This window comes from Sylvia atricapilla, chromosome 2, assembly GCF_009819655.1.
Source record: "Sylvia atricapilla isolate bSylAtr1 chromosome 2, bSylAtr1.pri, whole genome shotgun sequence".
Lineage (NCBI taxonomy): Eukaryota > Metazoa > Chordata > Aves > Passeriformes > Sylviidae > Sylvia > Sylvia atricapilla.
In genome coordinates, this window is record NC_089141.1 from 96166814 (window position 1) to 96184594 (window position 17781).

Genomic DNA, 17781 nt, shown 5'->3' on the forward strand with positions numbered 1-17781 from the left:
TCAAATAGTGAAGATTCTAAGAGCTCATTTTTGTCTTTCCTTATATTCCACAATAATTTTAATTTAGGGTGGACTACCTTTTTTTTTTTTTTTAATAAATTGGCACCGACACAGAGCTGCTGCAATAAGGGACACACAAGAACCTTTTCCTATCAAGTCTCATACCATGATAATACTTTGAAAAGCTTTGCAACTACCAGAAAAGAATGATATTTATTCCGCATAAAAAGAGCTACAACAATCAAAGGCCAAATCCTGCCCCTTTCTACTTGGCTTGATGCTTTTATCTTATAATTTTACGTGGAAAATGGAGACATGATGACAAATGGATATATGAAGGGAAGGACTCTTTATATGATGGATTTTAAGCCTCACACTAAAGTAAAATCTTGAATCTGGTGTATTTAAGTTGCATTTGAAGGTGGCCCTTAAGCTCCTCTGCCTTTTAGATGTTTTTGATAGAGACACTCAAGAATGTAATAAAACCACATCAATATCCAGTAAACCTTACTAAAAAAACCAAAACAACAACAACAACAAAAAAACCCCAACAACACAAAAACAAAAGGAGCAAAAAATATGCTCATTGTTTTACTTAGCTTTTTATTCCATCATTATGGCACAAGACAGAACTTAAAGACAACATCACTGAATAAGTCTTCAACTTCATTAAAATTAAGACTAATATGTTTTATAAAATTCTTCTGATATGGTACACTTTCCCTTATGGAGTGCTAAGCAGGAATTCCTCTGGAACGCTGCAGTACATTGCCACCCGCTGCCCACAATCGGCTCTGCAGCTGAAAAACAACGTGTACAAAACAGCAACATTGAACACAGCACAACATACAGCTACCCAGGAAGTGTGACTGACCCAGACTTTGGCACAATATTTATAGAAACACAGTTGTGAGCTCCTTCAAATGTCATGTTCATTTCTGAAACTCTACTTGACTCCCTTTCATGTGTCTGTCTGCATTTTTCTCCTTTCTCTTAACTTTCTTAATGCTGGAGCTTTGTTATTTCAAAGGAAAAGCCATATTCTTTCTCAGTGTTACGCATCTCAATTTATTAGGTTTGGTTTTCTGAAATTTGGATTCCAGTTTATTGTTTTAAAACAATACATAAAATCACACATTTATAAATATATATATTATATCCTGCATATATAACATTGGTTTTCCTTTAGAATGGGAGGGCAGACTTTGCACTACATACTCTGTTGGTTTAGGCACAACGTTGTTCTTAGATTCTCTGAGCTGCTTCCTACCAGAATCTAAAAAAATACTTTTACAATCTTGTGTCAAATTTTAAGGTATTTTGCAAACATATGTATAAGAAAAAAATATTTTGCATTTCCCCCTCTAAGCTCAATACTACCCTTAAAAATATATGGCTTTTCATGTTCCACTTTATTTTAGTGTTTTTCAAAAGGCAGTGAAAAGAAGTACAACTTTCTCCTTTAACAGCTTTTTTTTTTTTTTTAATATATATATATTTAAGCACAGAAACCAGCTTGTGCACTTTCTATAGAATTCCAATGCATATCATGGTAATGTAAGTGCAGTGATTTTTTTAAAAAAAGCAGTCATGACTGATTGACATCTGTATATGAAAACATAACATGATTATCATACAATACCCATTACAGAATATACAATCATCAAAACTGCAGATATATAAATACATTTTTAGCAACATCAAAGCAACAGTTTTATCTTATACACAGCATAAGCATACAGAGTTATTAAACTGAAGTTTTCACCTTGTTTTTTTCCCAAAAGCTTGCTGAAAAACAGGAACGTACTGTATTTGTAAATTTACCGCTTGACAGTGCTGTTGAGAAATTAAAGTGAACAAAGTTTTAAAAAAGTATATGCAATTCAGTTGGTACAAAACAAACAAGCCCTCCCTGTTTTCCAATGTCCCCGTTGTTTTCCCATGAGACGGAGGCAGGGGTGCGAGCGGCAGTTCCACGGAGTCCGATCATACAAGGGTTTCCGGGAGGGCATCGGGGTTATCAGCTGATAACAGCTCCCAAATCTGCCACCTCTCCCTTTGCCACTCATTCCAGTCCGCCTCTGAAACGCTTCTCCTGTTCCGGCCATGAGGCGCCGTGGAATAGCTGTGCCCCGCGGGCTGCTCCCGCCTGGAGGTGGCCTGCTCAGGGGCTCTGCCTGCTGCCGCTCCGGCGGCCCCCGAGCCCTTCTCGGGGCGCGGGAGTCTCCACAGGGAGTGCAGCGTGGAGGACACAGCCGACCGCTGCGGCAGCGCAGAGCTGGCCTTTGCCGGGCCGGGGTAAGGCGGCGGCGGCCGCTCCTTCCTGTAGGAGGCCTTGGCTGTGCTTTGCCAACAGCCCGCGCTGGAGTCGTGCTCGCTGAGGTCCTCCGCACTGCTTAAAGTCAAGTGCTGCTCCGACCGGGAGTGAGGCAGGGCTGAACTCCTGCAGCCGGCTCCCCCGTGAGGGTTACTGCACAGCCGGGACGCCGCGGGCTGCAGCTGACACTCGGGAATGGCAGCTGTCGTCTGGCTCCTCCGCATGCCCTGCCTGCCACTGTCCAGTTCCGAGGAGCTGCCCTGCCATCGAGGGGAATGCATGGCCAGGTTCCCCTGGGAAAGGGAGCACTGTCCGGGCCGCAGCGAGCTGCTTTCGTAAATGTTCCCGTGAGAACCTGGGGGTAGAGTCAGAAACACGACGTGAGCCTGCAGAACCAACAAGCTACTGCTTTTCCCTTGTTTCACACTGTAAATGAGGGATGGGGGCTGAGACAGGCTGAGAAAATTTGGGCTCTTCAGCTTGGAGAAGAGAAGATTGCATGGAAACCTCCTAGCACCTTTCAGTATCTGAAGGGGGCTGACAGGAAATCAAAGAGGGACTCTTCATCGGGAACTGTAGTGATAGCACAAAGAGTTAATGGGTACAGACTGAAAGAGGGGAAATTCAGGTTAGATATGAGGAAGACATTTTTACTGTGAAGGTAGTTAAACACTGGAACAGGTTGCTCAGAGAGGCTGGGATGCCCCAACCCTGGCAGTGTTCAAGCAATCCAGTTTAGTTGGAAGCGTCCCTGCCCAAGGGAGGGGGGGGAAGGATTAGATGATCTTTAAGGTCCCTTCCAATCCTTATCACTCTATGGTTCTATGATTCTATGAATTCTAGAAGAATTTAAAACTATTTCTTGAATTTTAAAATTAATTTTTAAATTATATTTGATAGTTTGAAATGTTGCTGTTTTCTGTATTCCACTGAATACAGAAAAGTATAACCACTGTGCTCCCCTGTATTCTACTTAAGAGTCACATTTTAAAAGTCCAGCTCTGGACAATGTGAATTCTCCTACTGGCTTCACTGTGGTTTCTTGAAAACAAGGAATTGTTTTTTTCTTTGCTAGAGTTTGGCTTTAAAATTGAAAAACACTGACCTGTGATTACTGGATCTTTGCAGCCACTTTTCAGTGTCGAATGCCAAGTACCCCAGATATCAAAATGATCTTCGGAAATATCTAAACAGCAGTAAGAGCAGGAAAAAAAATGATTAATCAATCCTCTTAAAGACATGTTTTTAGAAATATACAAATAGAAAGGTAAAACTTTATGTATCAGAGTAATTAACATCCAGTGGCACCTTCATTGTATACCTAACATGAGCATCTCATATGTCAGACCCCACCTGGAATACTGTGTACAGTTCTGGCGACCCCAACATAAAGACATGGAAATGTAGGAAAAACATCCAGAGGAGAGATATGAAGCTGGTAAGAGGACTGGAGCACCTTGTCTACAAACACAGGCTGAGAAAATTGGGGCTGTTCAGCCTGGAGAAGAGAAAGTTGTATGGAGACCTTGTAACAGCCTTCCAGTAACTGGAGGGGGCCAACAGTGAAGCCAACAAGGGACTCTCAAACTGTAGAGATAAGACAAGGAGTAATGGATGCAAATTGAAAGCGAGGAAATTCAGGTTAGGTATTAGGAAGAATTTTTTGCTGTGAGGGTGGTGAGGCACTGGAACAGGTTGCCCAGGAAGGCTTTGGGTGCCCCAAGCCTGGCAGCGTGAAAGGCAGACTGGATAGGCCTTGAGCAATCTGATCTAATGGGAGGTGTCCCAGCTCATGGCTGGGGGGTCGGGACTGATGGATCTTTAGGGTCCATTCCAACCCTTGACATTCTATGATTCTATGTATTTGCTCACAGCTACTTGTTTCAAGATCAGATTCTGCAATGGATTCAGTGAGCTCTGTTGGGGCAGGGTGCCTGAGTTTGATGAGTCCTTAAGTCCTCTGCCTTCCTGAAGGCAGAGTCAGTGTCAGAGAATTTGCACAATTCTCTGGGGAGGATTTGGTCCACAAAAGGTAAGTTCCTGGCAATGCTCTTAGGCAGCCCCAGCCTCAGGAGTGCTCTATCAACCCAAGGATGCTGCCCATTTACCCAGAAGTGCAGCCACAGCACAAAGATTTAATGAAACGCTGGGCTATAAATAGCATAATGCTTTTTTCTGATTCCACTAGTCAGTAGAGGAATTTCCAAATTTGTCATGGTCCAGTATCTCTGTGATGCATATTAAAGTCCGAAAGATGGTTAATACGATAAAACTTCATGTAATTTCCTGTTCATAACTTAATAGAAATCTGACCAAATTCTTAAATTTGTTCAGAGATTTAGATGTTGAATACAGAAGATAAATTCCAATTGACATTTAGAAAGCATATAATTGAGATATTAGTCTAAATCCCATTAATTCCAAAGGGAATTAAATGCCTGGGCAGTACATTTCAAATTAAGTAGTTTTAAAAATACCACCAAACAGTGATGTGCATCCCTAAGCACTAAAAGTTCCTAAAGTTTGGCTCAGTAAGTATAAATTTCATAAATGACAAATTTTTCCTATTTTTATATATTTATATTCGTATAGAATAATTATTTATATGTATATATATTTATTGGAAAAGCATCTTGAAGTTCTGGTGAGCTATTAGTTTTAAAACACCACAGATCTTTACCAAAGAAATCATTCAGGTATGCACTCCCCAGGTAGCTACTGGGGAAATGATGGATCCCTGCAGTAGTATTGCTAGGTGTGTAATTGCCTGCAGATGTAAAGCTGTGCAGCTCAGCTGCATTTTCCAGTGAGAGGGCGTTGATGTCATTCTTTACAACTGGAGAAAGTTTGTGCCTGAAATCTTAAAATCTCAGCTTTTTCCAAAGCCTGTACCATAACCTTGTAGGTATTACAGTCTCATGTTTCTGGACAAGACTTTGCTATGCTGTCACAGATAGGCGGAAAAATTAGACATACATAGTTCTAGTTTCCTAAATAATATTTCTAAGTTTTGAGAAGTGCAATACCAGGATCATCCTTGACAGTTGGCTGAGCTAATGAGAAGGACTCAGCACAGATCCTTCTGGGCTCAATACAAAAAAAAATAGTATTGGTCTGTCATTTTTTAATAAGGTTATTTACATTATTGCTCCTCAAATCCTGGTAGCAGACAATAGAAATCCAGCACTATTCAATTACTTCAAGAATCTCCATCAGTGTCTGAGGAGTAGGAGCACAAGCAGGATGCACCATACCTTTTCCAGACTGTGATGCAGAAGAATTCTCCTTTGGCTTAGTTTGCAAGTGTCCAACCAGCGTGTACTGCTCAGGTACCTTGTACAGCTTATCTGGGCTGCTGGCAACTTCCTCCTGCATTGCCACCAGCGAGCGCTCGGACAGCACCGGGGAGTTGTTGTCATAAGGGGAGACATCCCCACTGGAAGCTTTGTTGGAGTCTGTGGAAGAATGTCTTTCTCCTGTGGAGTAGGAACCTTCTGACCGCAGCATCTCAGGGCTCCTGAGAAATTTTGATAAACAAACTACTGTTAATAAAAAAAAAAAAATGCTTTGTGGTCATAGTTACAGGTGCAGTTTGACATCGAGGCTGGGTTGGATGGGGCTCTGAACAATCTGGTCTAGTGACAGGTGTTCCTGCCCATGGCAGGGGATTGGAACTAGATTACTTTTAATGTCCCTTCCAACCCAACCATTCTATGATTCTACAATCACACAAATAAAATCAATAACATGAGAATGGTCACAGCTGCTGAAATGAAAACACTTCAGAAATAGTTACTGAGGTGGATTTTCCATGAGTAAAACTTTTGTCATGAAGTGGCCAGCAGAGGCCACTCAAAATCAAAAGATGTTGCTGTCAAGAGAGAAAACAACAAAACCCCCACACAACTATACAGTAAACCACAGGAAACTAAGCAGTGAATCAATTCCTTATGTTACCTTGACAATGTAGCTTGTGGCAACAATAAAACTGAAGGCATGATAGGGGAAGATTAGTTTGATGCTAAGCAGTATGCTAAAATAAATTCTTCTATTCTGAAGTTTTACATAAAGAAATCAAGCACTCAGTTTGCCTTTCACACTATGAGAATGATCTTCTTCTAGAGATGTTAAGTAAATATTTTACAGGGGACAAACAGATGTATTTACTGTACTGATCTGGGTATCAAACAACTGGTTCTGCTGATGCCTTCTACAACTTATTTTATCTTTTCACCATCAACAACATGAACTGCCTTTAATTTTGCAAAGAAAAGGCAAACACAACTCCCACCTAAGTACAGACAAAGGTAGCCCAAGAGCCAAAGAGAGACAATTAGTTTTTGAAATGTGCTGGGAACATTGATGGAAATTTCTTGAACTGTCACTCTTTGCCATGCAGGTGGGAGGCAGGCTGTGAGTCACTGAATATCACAAAGAACATGTAGAACTACTCTGTAAATAAACAACTTTTTTTTTTTCCTGTTGTTCCTCACTAACTTATATTTCTATTACTCATTTTTCATTTCTCTGCACCTTTGTTTCACAGATCCTTATCTTTTGCTTCTTTTGAGTCAAACACTTCTTTCAGGGACCTCTTGTTCATATCTGTTCTAATTAAATATGATACAACAGAGGTTCATTCCTGTAAATGTCTGAAAATGGCCAGGTCTTTTCATAGTGAAATCCAAAGACAGCTTGGACATAGTGAGCAGCCAAAACTCATTTCTCACTATGGAACAGTAACCTTCTTTCCAGACAAATAAAATAAAACTGAAGAAAGAAAATAGAGAAAACATACAGCTAGTCACAGTACAGTAAATATTAATACAGAAATAATAAAACTTAACACCACTTTCAAGCTGTTGTTTTTTTCACCAGATGATTTACATAGCGTACGTCCCAAAAATAAAATATATATAATCAACAGCATGATTATTATGTTACCCAATATTCCTATTTTTTTCAGTATGAAAGCAATTATAAAGTGTTTGGAATTAATTAAATAATTACTTATCAGTAACTCTCAGTGACAAAACCATTGCTGGAGTTAAACTGAGGCAAACTCAAAAACCAGAGCTCCCATTTGGCAAAGCTGCTCTGTCACAAGTGTGCCAGAGCATCATGGTAATGCCAGGGAGTAATTAAAAAAAAAAAAAAAAAAAAGAAAAAAGAAAAAAAAGGCCTTTCTTTCTGTCCTCCTAAGTCCTAAAAACCCTTGTACAGTGATATGAGGTTTAAGCAATGTCTTGGGATTTTCAGAAGAACTAGAAGGACCTCTTAGGAAAGGGGAACAATGTTGGTATCTGTAGCTTTGCTATGACCAAATGCCCTTCTTTCCAAGAATGTCATCTAAACAGGAAGGTTTATTGCACGTCATTTTGATCTTTGCAGCAACTGTGCTGCACAGGGCAAAGAGAGATATAAACCAGCACTCAGCCAAGGCAAGGTAACACAAGGAATAATGGAAATGGAAGAATGTGAAAACATAAACTTGAGCTTTGTGAAACACTGATTTCATGTCTTACCTTGAATGATCTGTTATAGTCTACCTCTTCTCAAGACAGAGTTGCTGCTAAAAATTTACTTGAGTGGAAACTTTCAAATCTTTCAACATATTCAAACATTCAAGTTTCTAAACTGATTTACAGTTTTGGCTGGTAAGTCCATACTATTTTTTATATACATGTATAATACCACTTTCAAAGTTGTTTAGGCAAAATAGCTTTAATAATCAAAGGAACTGCTGTGGACTCAGTCAATCTTACTACAAGAAACCATCACAATGGATTAAACACTTAAAAGCAGGAAACTGAACTCATACATTTGCAGCTTTACTTCACAAACAAAAATAAAACAACTTGCAAGAAGACTTTGGTTTGCTTCTTTACAAATAAAGAAGAAATTCTCACAAATCCCTTAAAATGCAGGGTTTGCATCTGTTTGCTTTACTGTTTGAGTTCATTAGCAACAGATGTTTACTACAATTCAAAATTCTTCTTCCTGTGTATAGCGAGATTTTGTACCTATTCACAGGGCAGAAACTAAATTGGAAGACAAACAAATACTGTGCAAGACACCCACTCCTCTGTGTGTAATGTATGAGGAAGGGCAGACTGTGCCCACAAAGAATAATAGATGATTATGTGCAATCAAATGTGAAGAATGGGAAGGCAAGTAAAGTATTTTCCAGGGGTTATGAACTATGTTAAGGAAAAGATTTTGAAAGTGGCTAAGTACCAATGGAAATATTTGAAGGCAGCAGAAGGAACCTGTGGCACATGAACTTAATAAAAAATTTCAGATTCAAAAACAACAGCCAACTTTCTATGAATTGATGCAGTTCACCAGAGGCCATTTGCATGGGAGAACTGGAAATGTGTTAATCACAATAATTGCTTCTACTGAGGATATTCTTACTTTTCTACTAGCATCAAGGTTTTCAAAACAGGAAATCCCTTTCTGTTTCTGGCAGAAACCCTTTTCTGTTTTAACTTAAAGCTCTAAGTCAGAAAACAATTACTCCTTCAAGAGGCAAATAATATAGAGTGTGATGGCTTGGCAGCACACAGTACTAATTTCTACATAGATTTGTGTAACACAGGTGCTACCAACAAGGCAGATTACTGTGGCATTATGATGTGGTTGCTACTGTAACAGGGTAGAGGACTCAACATTTCAAGGAGCCTCTGCAGCTTTAAAAACTGCATTTACACATACTGTATAACCTGTTGTACAGCTTCTTTGTGTCATAGATCAGGATGGATTAAAACTCATTATCTTAATCCAAAAACGCTGTAACTTTGAAACTAATTTACTCTGAAAGGACTACTAACCATGATAAGCAATAAATAACCATAAGAAATAGATTTTATTTTTTGTTAAAGATGCTTCATCTTACAGCTGTAAACCCAAATTCCATTGTTATCAAGCCAACATATAAAAAATTGGGAAGTCACCAACAAAAGCACACTTCACAATTGCTGCCCATTTGAAATTAGCACTTTACCATGAACAACTTCCATAAATTCCCTGACACACTGTTCACAATGCTCAGCTCTTAAGGGAACTGAAAGATGAGGAACATCTGATTTGTCCTCCTCCAGAGAGGAAAATAGATTGTGTTTTCTCTGTTAGACCAGAGCCAAGAAAGCATTTATAATGACAGGAAGAGCAGAAATGTGAGTGCAATTGCAGAACAGGACCTTCAAAGCAATTAATGTGACATTAAAGTCTTCAAGTTGATTCTATACTCTGTACAGTCAACTAGCTCTTCTGATGAAGACTGTCTCAAGAATATATAAAGTTTTTTTGTTCCACAGATCCACATTTGTATTTTGAGTATGTGACCAAGCGATTTCCAAGAGCAATAAGGATGTATTTTGGAGGCTCATTTTTAGGAAATAAAGACAAACATCTCCTTGTTGTCTGCTGTCTCACATTTCTTACAGGAAAAATAAGCAACACATTTTTAGCCTCGAAATTATGTTGTGAAATACATTAATCTCTTAAGAGCATCACACTCCTAGCAATAACACTAAGCAACATTCTAATTGCTTGGAATATCTTAACCAAGAAATTGCAACTACAGTGAAACCGTATTAACATTAAATGTAAAATGCTTACACGACAGCAGAGTAGAAAAAAAAATGACAGTGATTTTTTCCTATCTCAGTGACATTTCATCTGCCTGTTACTGACAACACAATAAATTGGTACTACTGTAGCTATATGCTCCTGTTTGGCCTCAGAACAATTCCTTACAAAAGCCTTTTGTCAGTTGTGACCAGCTTTCCAGAAAAGATGCATTTTCTCTTGTAGGTGTGCATGCTGGCTAAAAGTAAGGAAGTTCAAAGAAAAGTCAATTAAGGAAATAGGTTCTAATAATTACCTGTTACATCCAAAATGATTTGTGACTAACTTATGCACAACTGGTATGTGTAGTCACATGTGAGATACAATTTGCTGTCATTTTATCATACAGATGGTGAAATCCAGCATGAAGTTTTTATTAGCTGGAGTTAAAAATACAGTAATCATTCCAAACTAAGGGCTGAAAGGAAGAAGTCTCTACACACTATCTTATGTCATATGATTTGTAGTGTCTGCCCTAATTGTAGTCTTAGCTTCTGGCAAATGTGAAACAAGTCTAAAAGACAACTCATGTACCTCAAACTATCCTGCACTTACTGTGATCTAAATATATGCATGGTGACTTGTCAGTCAGACAAACTAGATTAAATTATTTCACACAAATTACCCCAAATCAGCTATCTGTGATAATTTGATGTGGTTAAGTTAGCAAACTAACAAAATCCTTTACAACTCAATTTATTCTGCACAAATTTTTGTTTCTAAATTCTGTAGTTAAAGAAAGCTTTTTCCTGAAGGTGTTAGTGACACCTTCTTATATATCTTTTCCTTGTAAGCCAGGCACACTATTACATTACCTCCAACTATACAATGTTAAGAGGGAGAGAAAAAAAATCATAGCTGACTGACTGTACAAATTCAATTTTGATTATATTCTGAATGCACTAGGCACTTTCCACAAACACAGGAAGACAAAGTCCAATATGTCCCAGAGAGTCTAGAGTCCAGAAACCTTCTTAAAAATTACTTAAAGCAAGTCTGTCAATTTTTGTGATTTTTGGGTCTGCCATATTGGGATTTACTAGAATAAAGACAATGACTGTGTGGTCCCATGAGAAAGCCAGGAATCCTGTTAATCTGAATATACAGACTCACAGCATTAAGGCACAAAGGTGCAGGCATATATACACCATACACAAGGTCAGATTATGTTATGTGTCATAACTGTTATAGTGACCAGTGCGATTTTTTTTCCTCTTCAGATCTTTCACAAAGCATACAATTAAATAATATCCAATGTCTCCACAGGGCTGCTGTTGTGGCAGTTGGCTTGTTCACAATGTCCTATGTGTATAGGATAGGAAAATAAATGACAGAGTGGTCAAGTGGCTCGCTGTGACGGTGTTAAGGCACTCTAGGGTGTGCTTCAAGAACAGTGGAACACATGCTTCCTGTTACTGAAGACTACAATGAACCCAAGACATGAACCAGCAGATGACTAAAATACATCCTGTCAGATAATAGTGCACTGAATATTTTTATGTACATGTCATTCTGTTCTCTGCAGCAGAACACAATCTTTCCTCTGAATCAGGGAAACAAGTTTTGTCTTTAGAAAATGCTGTACAAGAGTCATAATTTCTTTGGCAGAGTCTATGTAATAGGGAGGATATTTCTATTCCACTGTAGACAGTGCAGAAGAGCTGTGGAAAACTAGAACCTTTTGGACACTTCCAGTGGGAGATAGAAATTCCCAGCAGAAAAAGGGATGATGAAAAAACAGATTACTCACGATGACTGGGAAGCTTTCCTCCTCAGCAAATAGTCTACAACATCTGGGTCAGTCTCTAATAAGCTAATAAGCACTTCATTCTGTAAATCAGGAGAAACCTATGAAGACATTAAGAAATACTTAGTTGCAGGTTAATATCCTTTCACACACATTAATTTTGGTGCTAGGCTTTATCTAAACAACCAAGTACAAGTACATTTACAAAGAACATATAAAATATTCAGAAGCTTTCACTTAGAAGAGGAATTTCATGTAACAACAGATGAAGTAGGACTGTAGATAATTTTTTACAATGTTCAATGCTGACTACTGTTGAATAACTGGTATCCAGCTGGTTATTGTATCTGGAAATAACAGTGGGATTACTTATGTATCACAGTCTCAAAAGCTCCAGTTTAAGGTCCTCACTTTACACCACCCTTCAAAGATCTGAGGACATTTACAAATCTCCATCTCTGCCTCTCCAGCCCCTCTAACCAACAGGCTCAGTCAGAATTTGTGTCACCTTCTTTGGAGTTTGGCCTTCTGATTTGTTAACTTTCTCTTTGCACTTTGTATGGGTATGAACCTTCAAAACCCTTGACAGTTTTAGATGCTGCAGGGTAGATTCTGCTACCTGCTACATCTCTTGTAGCAGGTAGCAGAAATGGCACCCCAAAACCTGCACAAGTAAACTCCGTGCTTCCAACTGCATTATACATGAATCTTATCAGTCCTCAAGTGAGTTTGTCTGCTTTGTCCACATTACAACTTCAAAACACTGAAACAGATGAAACCATCCAAGAAACTTTAACAGCCCAGGTTCACTCAGGACAGATAGAACTTGGTGTAAGAAAATCTCAGCAAGGGGTCATCAGCTGGGCAATATATGTTTCTGAATGCAATCTGCCAGAGATTGAATCTCTGACCTTCTTTTGAATCTCTTGACCTTCAAGTCACACTTCATGGACCATTTGTTCCCTCTGGTATTTCCTGGGAAATAGGAATAGAATTACTAACATATTCCCCAGAGGAATATCTTATTTTAGGAGGCATTTAGGGAATCTAGTTACATAAAAGTTAAAATAAGGAAATAATTAGAAAATAAATGAAGATTTGAATAATTTAATTCAAACTCATCCAAAGTATCTATTAATAACTTGTGTAACCACATACTCATTTTTTGAAAATTCTATTCAGTCTCTGAACTGGAAAAATATCTTACTGATGGTCACTGATGCACTAGACTTTAAACAATTTTTTTTTAGGAATACAATTTTTGGAAACCTGGTGTACTGTAACTTCTCCATTTAGACAGCCTTTCTATACATTAGAAGAAACTCCAGATAAAGTTGATAAAATTCCATGGTAAAACAGAATCCACAGATTTTAGTGTGTAACTTAGTACTCAGGTTTAATCAAGTCCACTTCTAAGAAACAACTGAGAGAACTTTGTCAGAAAAATAAAAACAATTATTGCCATATATATATAAAAAAGATAAATCAGTCTTTCATTCCATCAAAACAAGTCTGAAAAAGTTCCACCAGAAGTTCAGTTCCAACAGAAAGCTTCTATGAAACCCACACTTAACAGTTCTACTGATTCATAGGACTTTTACCAGAATGAATCTCTAAATAGTTTTGTATTGATGGTCTCCTTGCTAGCTACCTACTGGGTTTGGGGTTTCCTCCTGTGCAGCTATTTTCTACAGTTTAGTTCAGTAACTTGGCAAGTGTAGAAACATAATTGTAAAATTACACTTATAGAGAACTACAATATCAGTATCTCAGGAAGTTGTCACCATAACTATTACTGAATTAATTGCTTCACTGGTAATTGCACCCAAGTAGATGGATGAGAATTTGAAATTTGGGGCAGAAGGGAAGCCAAGGCACTGCTGAAATAACAGCTCTGGAGGACATACAGGGATGTATCAGAAGGCTGATAGAAGGGTTGTTAGTATTTCAGCAGAGTACCAGATATTCTGAGATTCTGGGGTTGGATGCTACATAATTGTCACAGCTGTTGAGACACAGAATGGCAGTGTATGGCTGCCTCTGCAGTGGGAAGGCCACAGTAGCCTCTAACTGTAAAAATATGAAATTTCATACATTCTGAACAACTTCTTTGCAGCAGGGCTGGATTTGGGCAGTAGGAGATGAAATACATGAACAAGCTGCTGTTCTCCATCCTTCATGCCAAGTCAAGGCCAAGTTGAAAATGAAGGGTGGTTGAATTGTGCCTCCTTTCATTCAGCTGCTGGATGTAGTTCAGAGACTGGCAAAGAACAGTCCTTTATACATCCCCATGAAACATTCTAATACATCCCCAAGACTCACTGAAACAGGCAAGATTTGCACATGAAAGTGATTATCATCACTGATATCAATGAAGCATGGTTAGGTTCCACCTTCTATAAGAAATCCATTTTTGCATGTTACTGATGTTAACAGTAGTTACTTAATAAAAATGATGCTCAATATCCTGGATTGTTCCAACAGACAGGATCTCTCTGGGCCACCAATATGTCAGAATCTTTCTGATATTGTGGTCTGGTCCCAACAAATGTTATTCCAGTTTTAATACTGAAACCAATCACAGTTTTATAACCTCCCCAGACATAAAAGTAACAGAAAGAAAAAAAGCCAAACACAAAAGCATCTGAGCATTAATACACCATGTTGTAGCTGTAGCTAAATGCTTAAATCCAGATGTTCTTTTTTTAAATGTAGCATAAATGTCAAGTATAAACAGTAAAAACAACTCTGGAAAACAAAAGAAATTCTTTTTCCCACACTTCATTTAACTTCCAGATGAAAGCTGAAGCACTGAAGAGATGAAGGAATAAATCCATCAGAATTAAAAGAGCCCAGATCCAGGTAGTCTAACCTTAGCCCCACCCTTTCCACATTGGAAGTCAGAATGCGTGCTTAAAGTATTATGTACTGAGATGTATCTGTGCTGTAAGAAGTTCTTAAACAGAAACAACAAAAAGAACACTCAAGTATTGTGAGTATTCTTATTTAAGTATTATCTTAAACTTGATAGTGCCATCCACACTCTGGGGCAGCAGACCTTCACCCAAGAGTGCAGTTCTGTCACTTTCTTTTCCTGATGTGGAAGGAAAAATAGCACCTAGCATTTTTCCCCAGCTCTGAAAAGCATAAAAAAAAAAAAAAAAAAAAAAACCCCAAAAAAAAAAAACCCCCAAAACCCAAAAAAACAAAAAAAAAACAAAAAAACCCAACCAAAAACAAACAACAAAAAAATCACACCTATTAAACAATTGCAAGTGTAAGTGTCTCACTGGTAAAAGAGTTAAAAAAAAAAAAAAAAAGAAAAAAAGGCAGGAAAACCACAAATAAGTTCATCTGAGGATAAGACATCTGAGGCAGGGCTCATGATTGCTTTCTCGTGATCTAGACCCTGTTGAAAACTGATAGACATCTTCCATTTACAGTACTGTGTGGCCATCAGCCCACAGTTCAGGGTTGTTCATCTTCTTCCAACAAGGTCTCCAGCACTCGGCTTTGCTGAAGCACTGAAGGTTTCCAGAGTGTTCTTTCTGCTTTGGGAACTTCTCTCCTCAGTGTAACATACAGTGCTGCTTAGTCTCAGGACACGACAACCAAAGTTTTTTCCACTTTTTTCAAGATTACTGGTTTTGTTACAAAGCGTATTTTTATGAAAATTAAGACAGAATAACGAAGATCACCACTAGGTCTTGACTGGCCTCTGCTACCCCAGAGCAGGGCTCCCTCAGACACAAGTCATGCTGAGCTGACCTACAGTTTTGTACACAAAAAGAGCATGAGATGAGCCACAGAACTGCTCAGGTAACTGCTAGGCATGAGAAATGTGATCTAACCAAGTTTTGTTTTAAGTCAACAACATGTCCAAGGCCATCAGCCTTCTCATGAAGAACTGTCTTGCTTCAGCAAGAGAATTGAAGGGAACTCAGGAACTACAGAGATTTATGTTTTTATTTCTTTTACCCAAGTAATCAACTAACAAAGAAAGCTTTGTCCTTCCTCTCCATTCATCCAATGAAAAAGTTTTGGGTAGGGAAGGCAATTCCTTGAATTAATCAAGAATCTCTTAATCCCTGACTAACAAAACTTCCTGACTACCAAAACTGAGATGTGAAAGATCATTTTCAGTCTTGTCCATGCATCGCTCAGTATACAACCGAATGGCCAACCCCATTATTTTCACAGACAATCTTTTAAACAATACACTTTTATCTACACAGAAACCATTCTAAGTAAGATACAAGTACACATTTTTAATATTTTTACTTACTGCAAATCACTCTCCCTGCTAGAAGACTACTTTTTTACCAATAATAATTGATCCTAATTTAATGCAATTTATTTCATCCCCATCTACTTTAATATCAATAAGGTATTTTCTCATTTATCTTACAAATGCATATGAGTAATAGCAAAAAAAATTCCACCCACCATAAAAAGGGTTTCATAGTTTTCAATCATCTTTTGCACAACAGCTATGATAGCAGTACTCTCTTCAGCTCGAGCTGAGCTCTGAACTGAGAATTCTTTGTCTGTAGATTTCTGCTTGTGCAACAAGTTAGGGCCAAAGATGGTGGCCAGGTTAAGTGATGTCATTTTGTTCCCAGTAATCTAGAAAAGAGAATAAAAATGAGGTGGGGTCTCACAGGGCCTAATGTATACAGATATGTATATAGACACATCATTACACACTCACATCCTTACACATGCACAGACACACATACACTCTCCTCCCTGATTTAGTAGATGTTTCATTCATCAAAATCAAAACCTGCTGCTTGTCAATAAAAAATGAACAGCTTTTAGAAACACCTTGTTTTGAACATCTCTGCAACAAGCACTGTAGATTTTCTGGATATATTTTCAAGTGGATTAGAGGAGTAGAAGGTAGAAGTGTTTTCTGCTCTTAATTCCCTGGGAACTCAACAGTGGCAACAACCTCAACAACCTGCCTCCTACTTCAGCATCTCAGCACATTACTGTCTCTTAGGACCAAATACTGAAAGCTCCTGCCTTTCTCAAATGCTATTCATGGTTTGGAACATACACAGTGATACTTTTCCATGTTATAACTGCTGAGATAATTAAGGAGCAGACTCATTGTTTTTGTAAGTATTTTCATGTATTTCTAGAACATGCCAAATGTTTACATTTTAGGTGTCTTTTTTTAGTTTCGTGGGGGTTTTACCTTTTTTTCCTACTTTTATAAAACTATGCTCAAGGAAGCAACAGTAACTTGAATTTTAAGAAAGTAAAAGGCTACAAATACATACTAGACTAGACAGGAATTATCTGAAAAATATGTCATATACATCATTACATCAAAAATTTTGTTGTCATTTTGTTGATTAGACTACTATTTTCCCCTTCTATTCTTTCAGCAAAGCAAAAAGTAAAGGTTATTAGAACTAATAATTTTTATAAAGGATATAAAGAGACATCAAAAAGAGGCCATAAAAATAGAATTTCAAGAAGTGAGTTGTACAAATCAGATGATTTCAAAGCAGCATTTTAATATTTTTTTTTCGTAGCTGACCATTCACCAAATACTATAGTTAAAACTGCACTAACTACATCTATTGGTGTTTGGGGGGGGGGGGGTTTGGGGTTTTTTTTAATTTTTTTTAATAACTCAACTAGACAGCACAGAAATGGCAGTAAAAAGCTTGTCTTTTTATTGGTAGGAGCAGTGTGTGACATTGGAAGGACATCTGTACCAAGTAGGTGCATGGGCAGTCATAGCAAACGTTGGCTCTTTGTTTAGGGGCACAGCCCAGCATGACTGTGAGAACAGCACACCCTTATCTGCACACCACCAAGCACCAAGCTGGTTCTCAGGTAACCTGCTTTTTAAACTCTGAGTTTTGAGCCACCACGGATGCATAGACACACAGTGCCTCAAGTGTGCCAGGGCAGCCTCTGGCTGTGCCAGATCTGCATGTGCAGGCTGTTTGTACAAACAGGAGGAAGCCTTTCCTTAAGGGCAGCCTCAGGGCATCCTTAAAAAATGCTGTAAACATTTCCACTGAAATTAACTGAATGAGTAAATTTAATAAAGTTAGTCATCCAT

The 17781-nt window shown here is 38.3% G+C and overlaps 1 protein-coding gene across 3 annotated transcripts in view; it reads right to left on the minus strand.

Annotated features, from left to right (window-relative positions):
* Positions 1–586: 586 nt before the first annotated feature.
* The window catches only part of ARHGAP6 (Rho GTPase activating protein 6), a 159987-nt gene continuing 142792 nt past the window's right edge, over positions 587–17781 (minus strand). For all 3 annotated transcript variants that reach the window (XM_066313859.1, XM_066313861.1, XM_066313860.1), the window contains exons 9-13: positions 16143–16322; positions 11700–11797; positions 5572–5834; positions 3423–3503; positions 587–2672 (exon numbers count right to left, since the gene is read on the minus strand). In XM_066313859.1, coding sequence (XP_066169956.1) covers positions 1987–2672; positions 3423–3503; positions 5572–5834; positions 11700–11797; positions 16143–16322 — 1308 coding nt within the window. In that variant the 3' untranslated portion in view covers positions 587–1986. The remainder of the gene's footprint in view (positions 2673–3422; positions 3504–5571; positions 5835–11699; positions 11798–16142; positions 16323–17781) is intronic.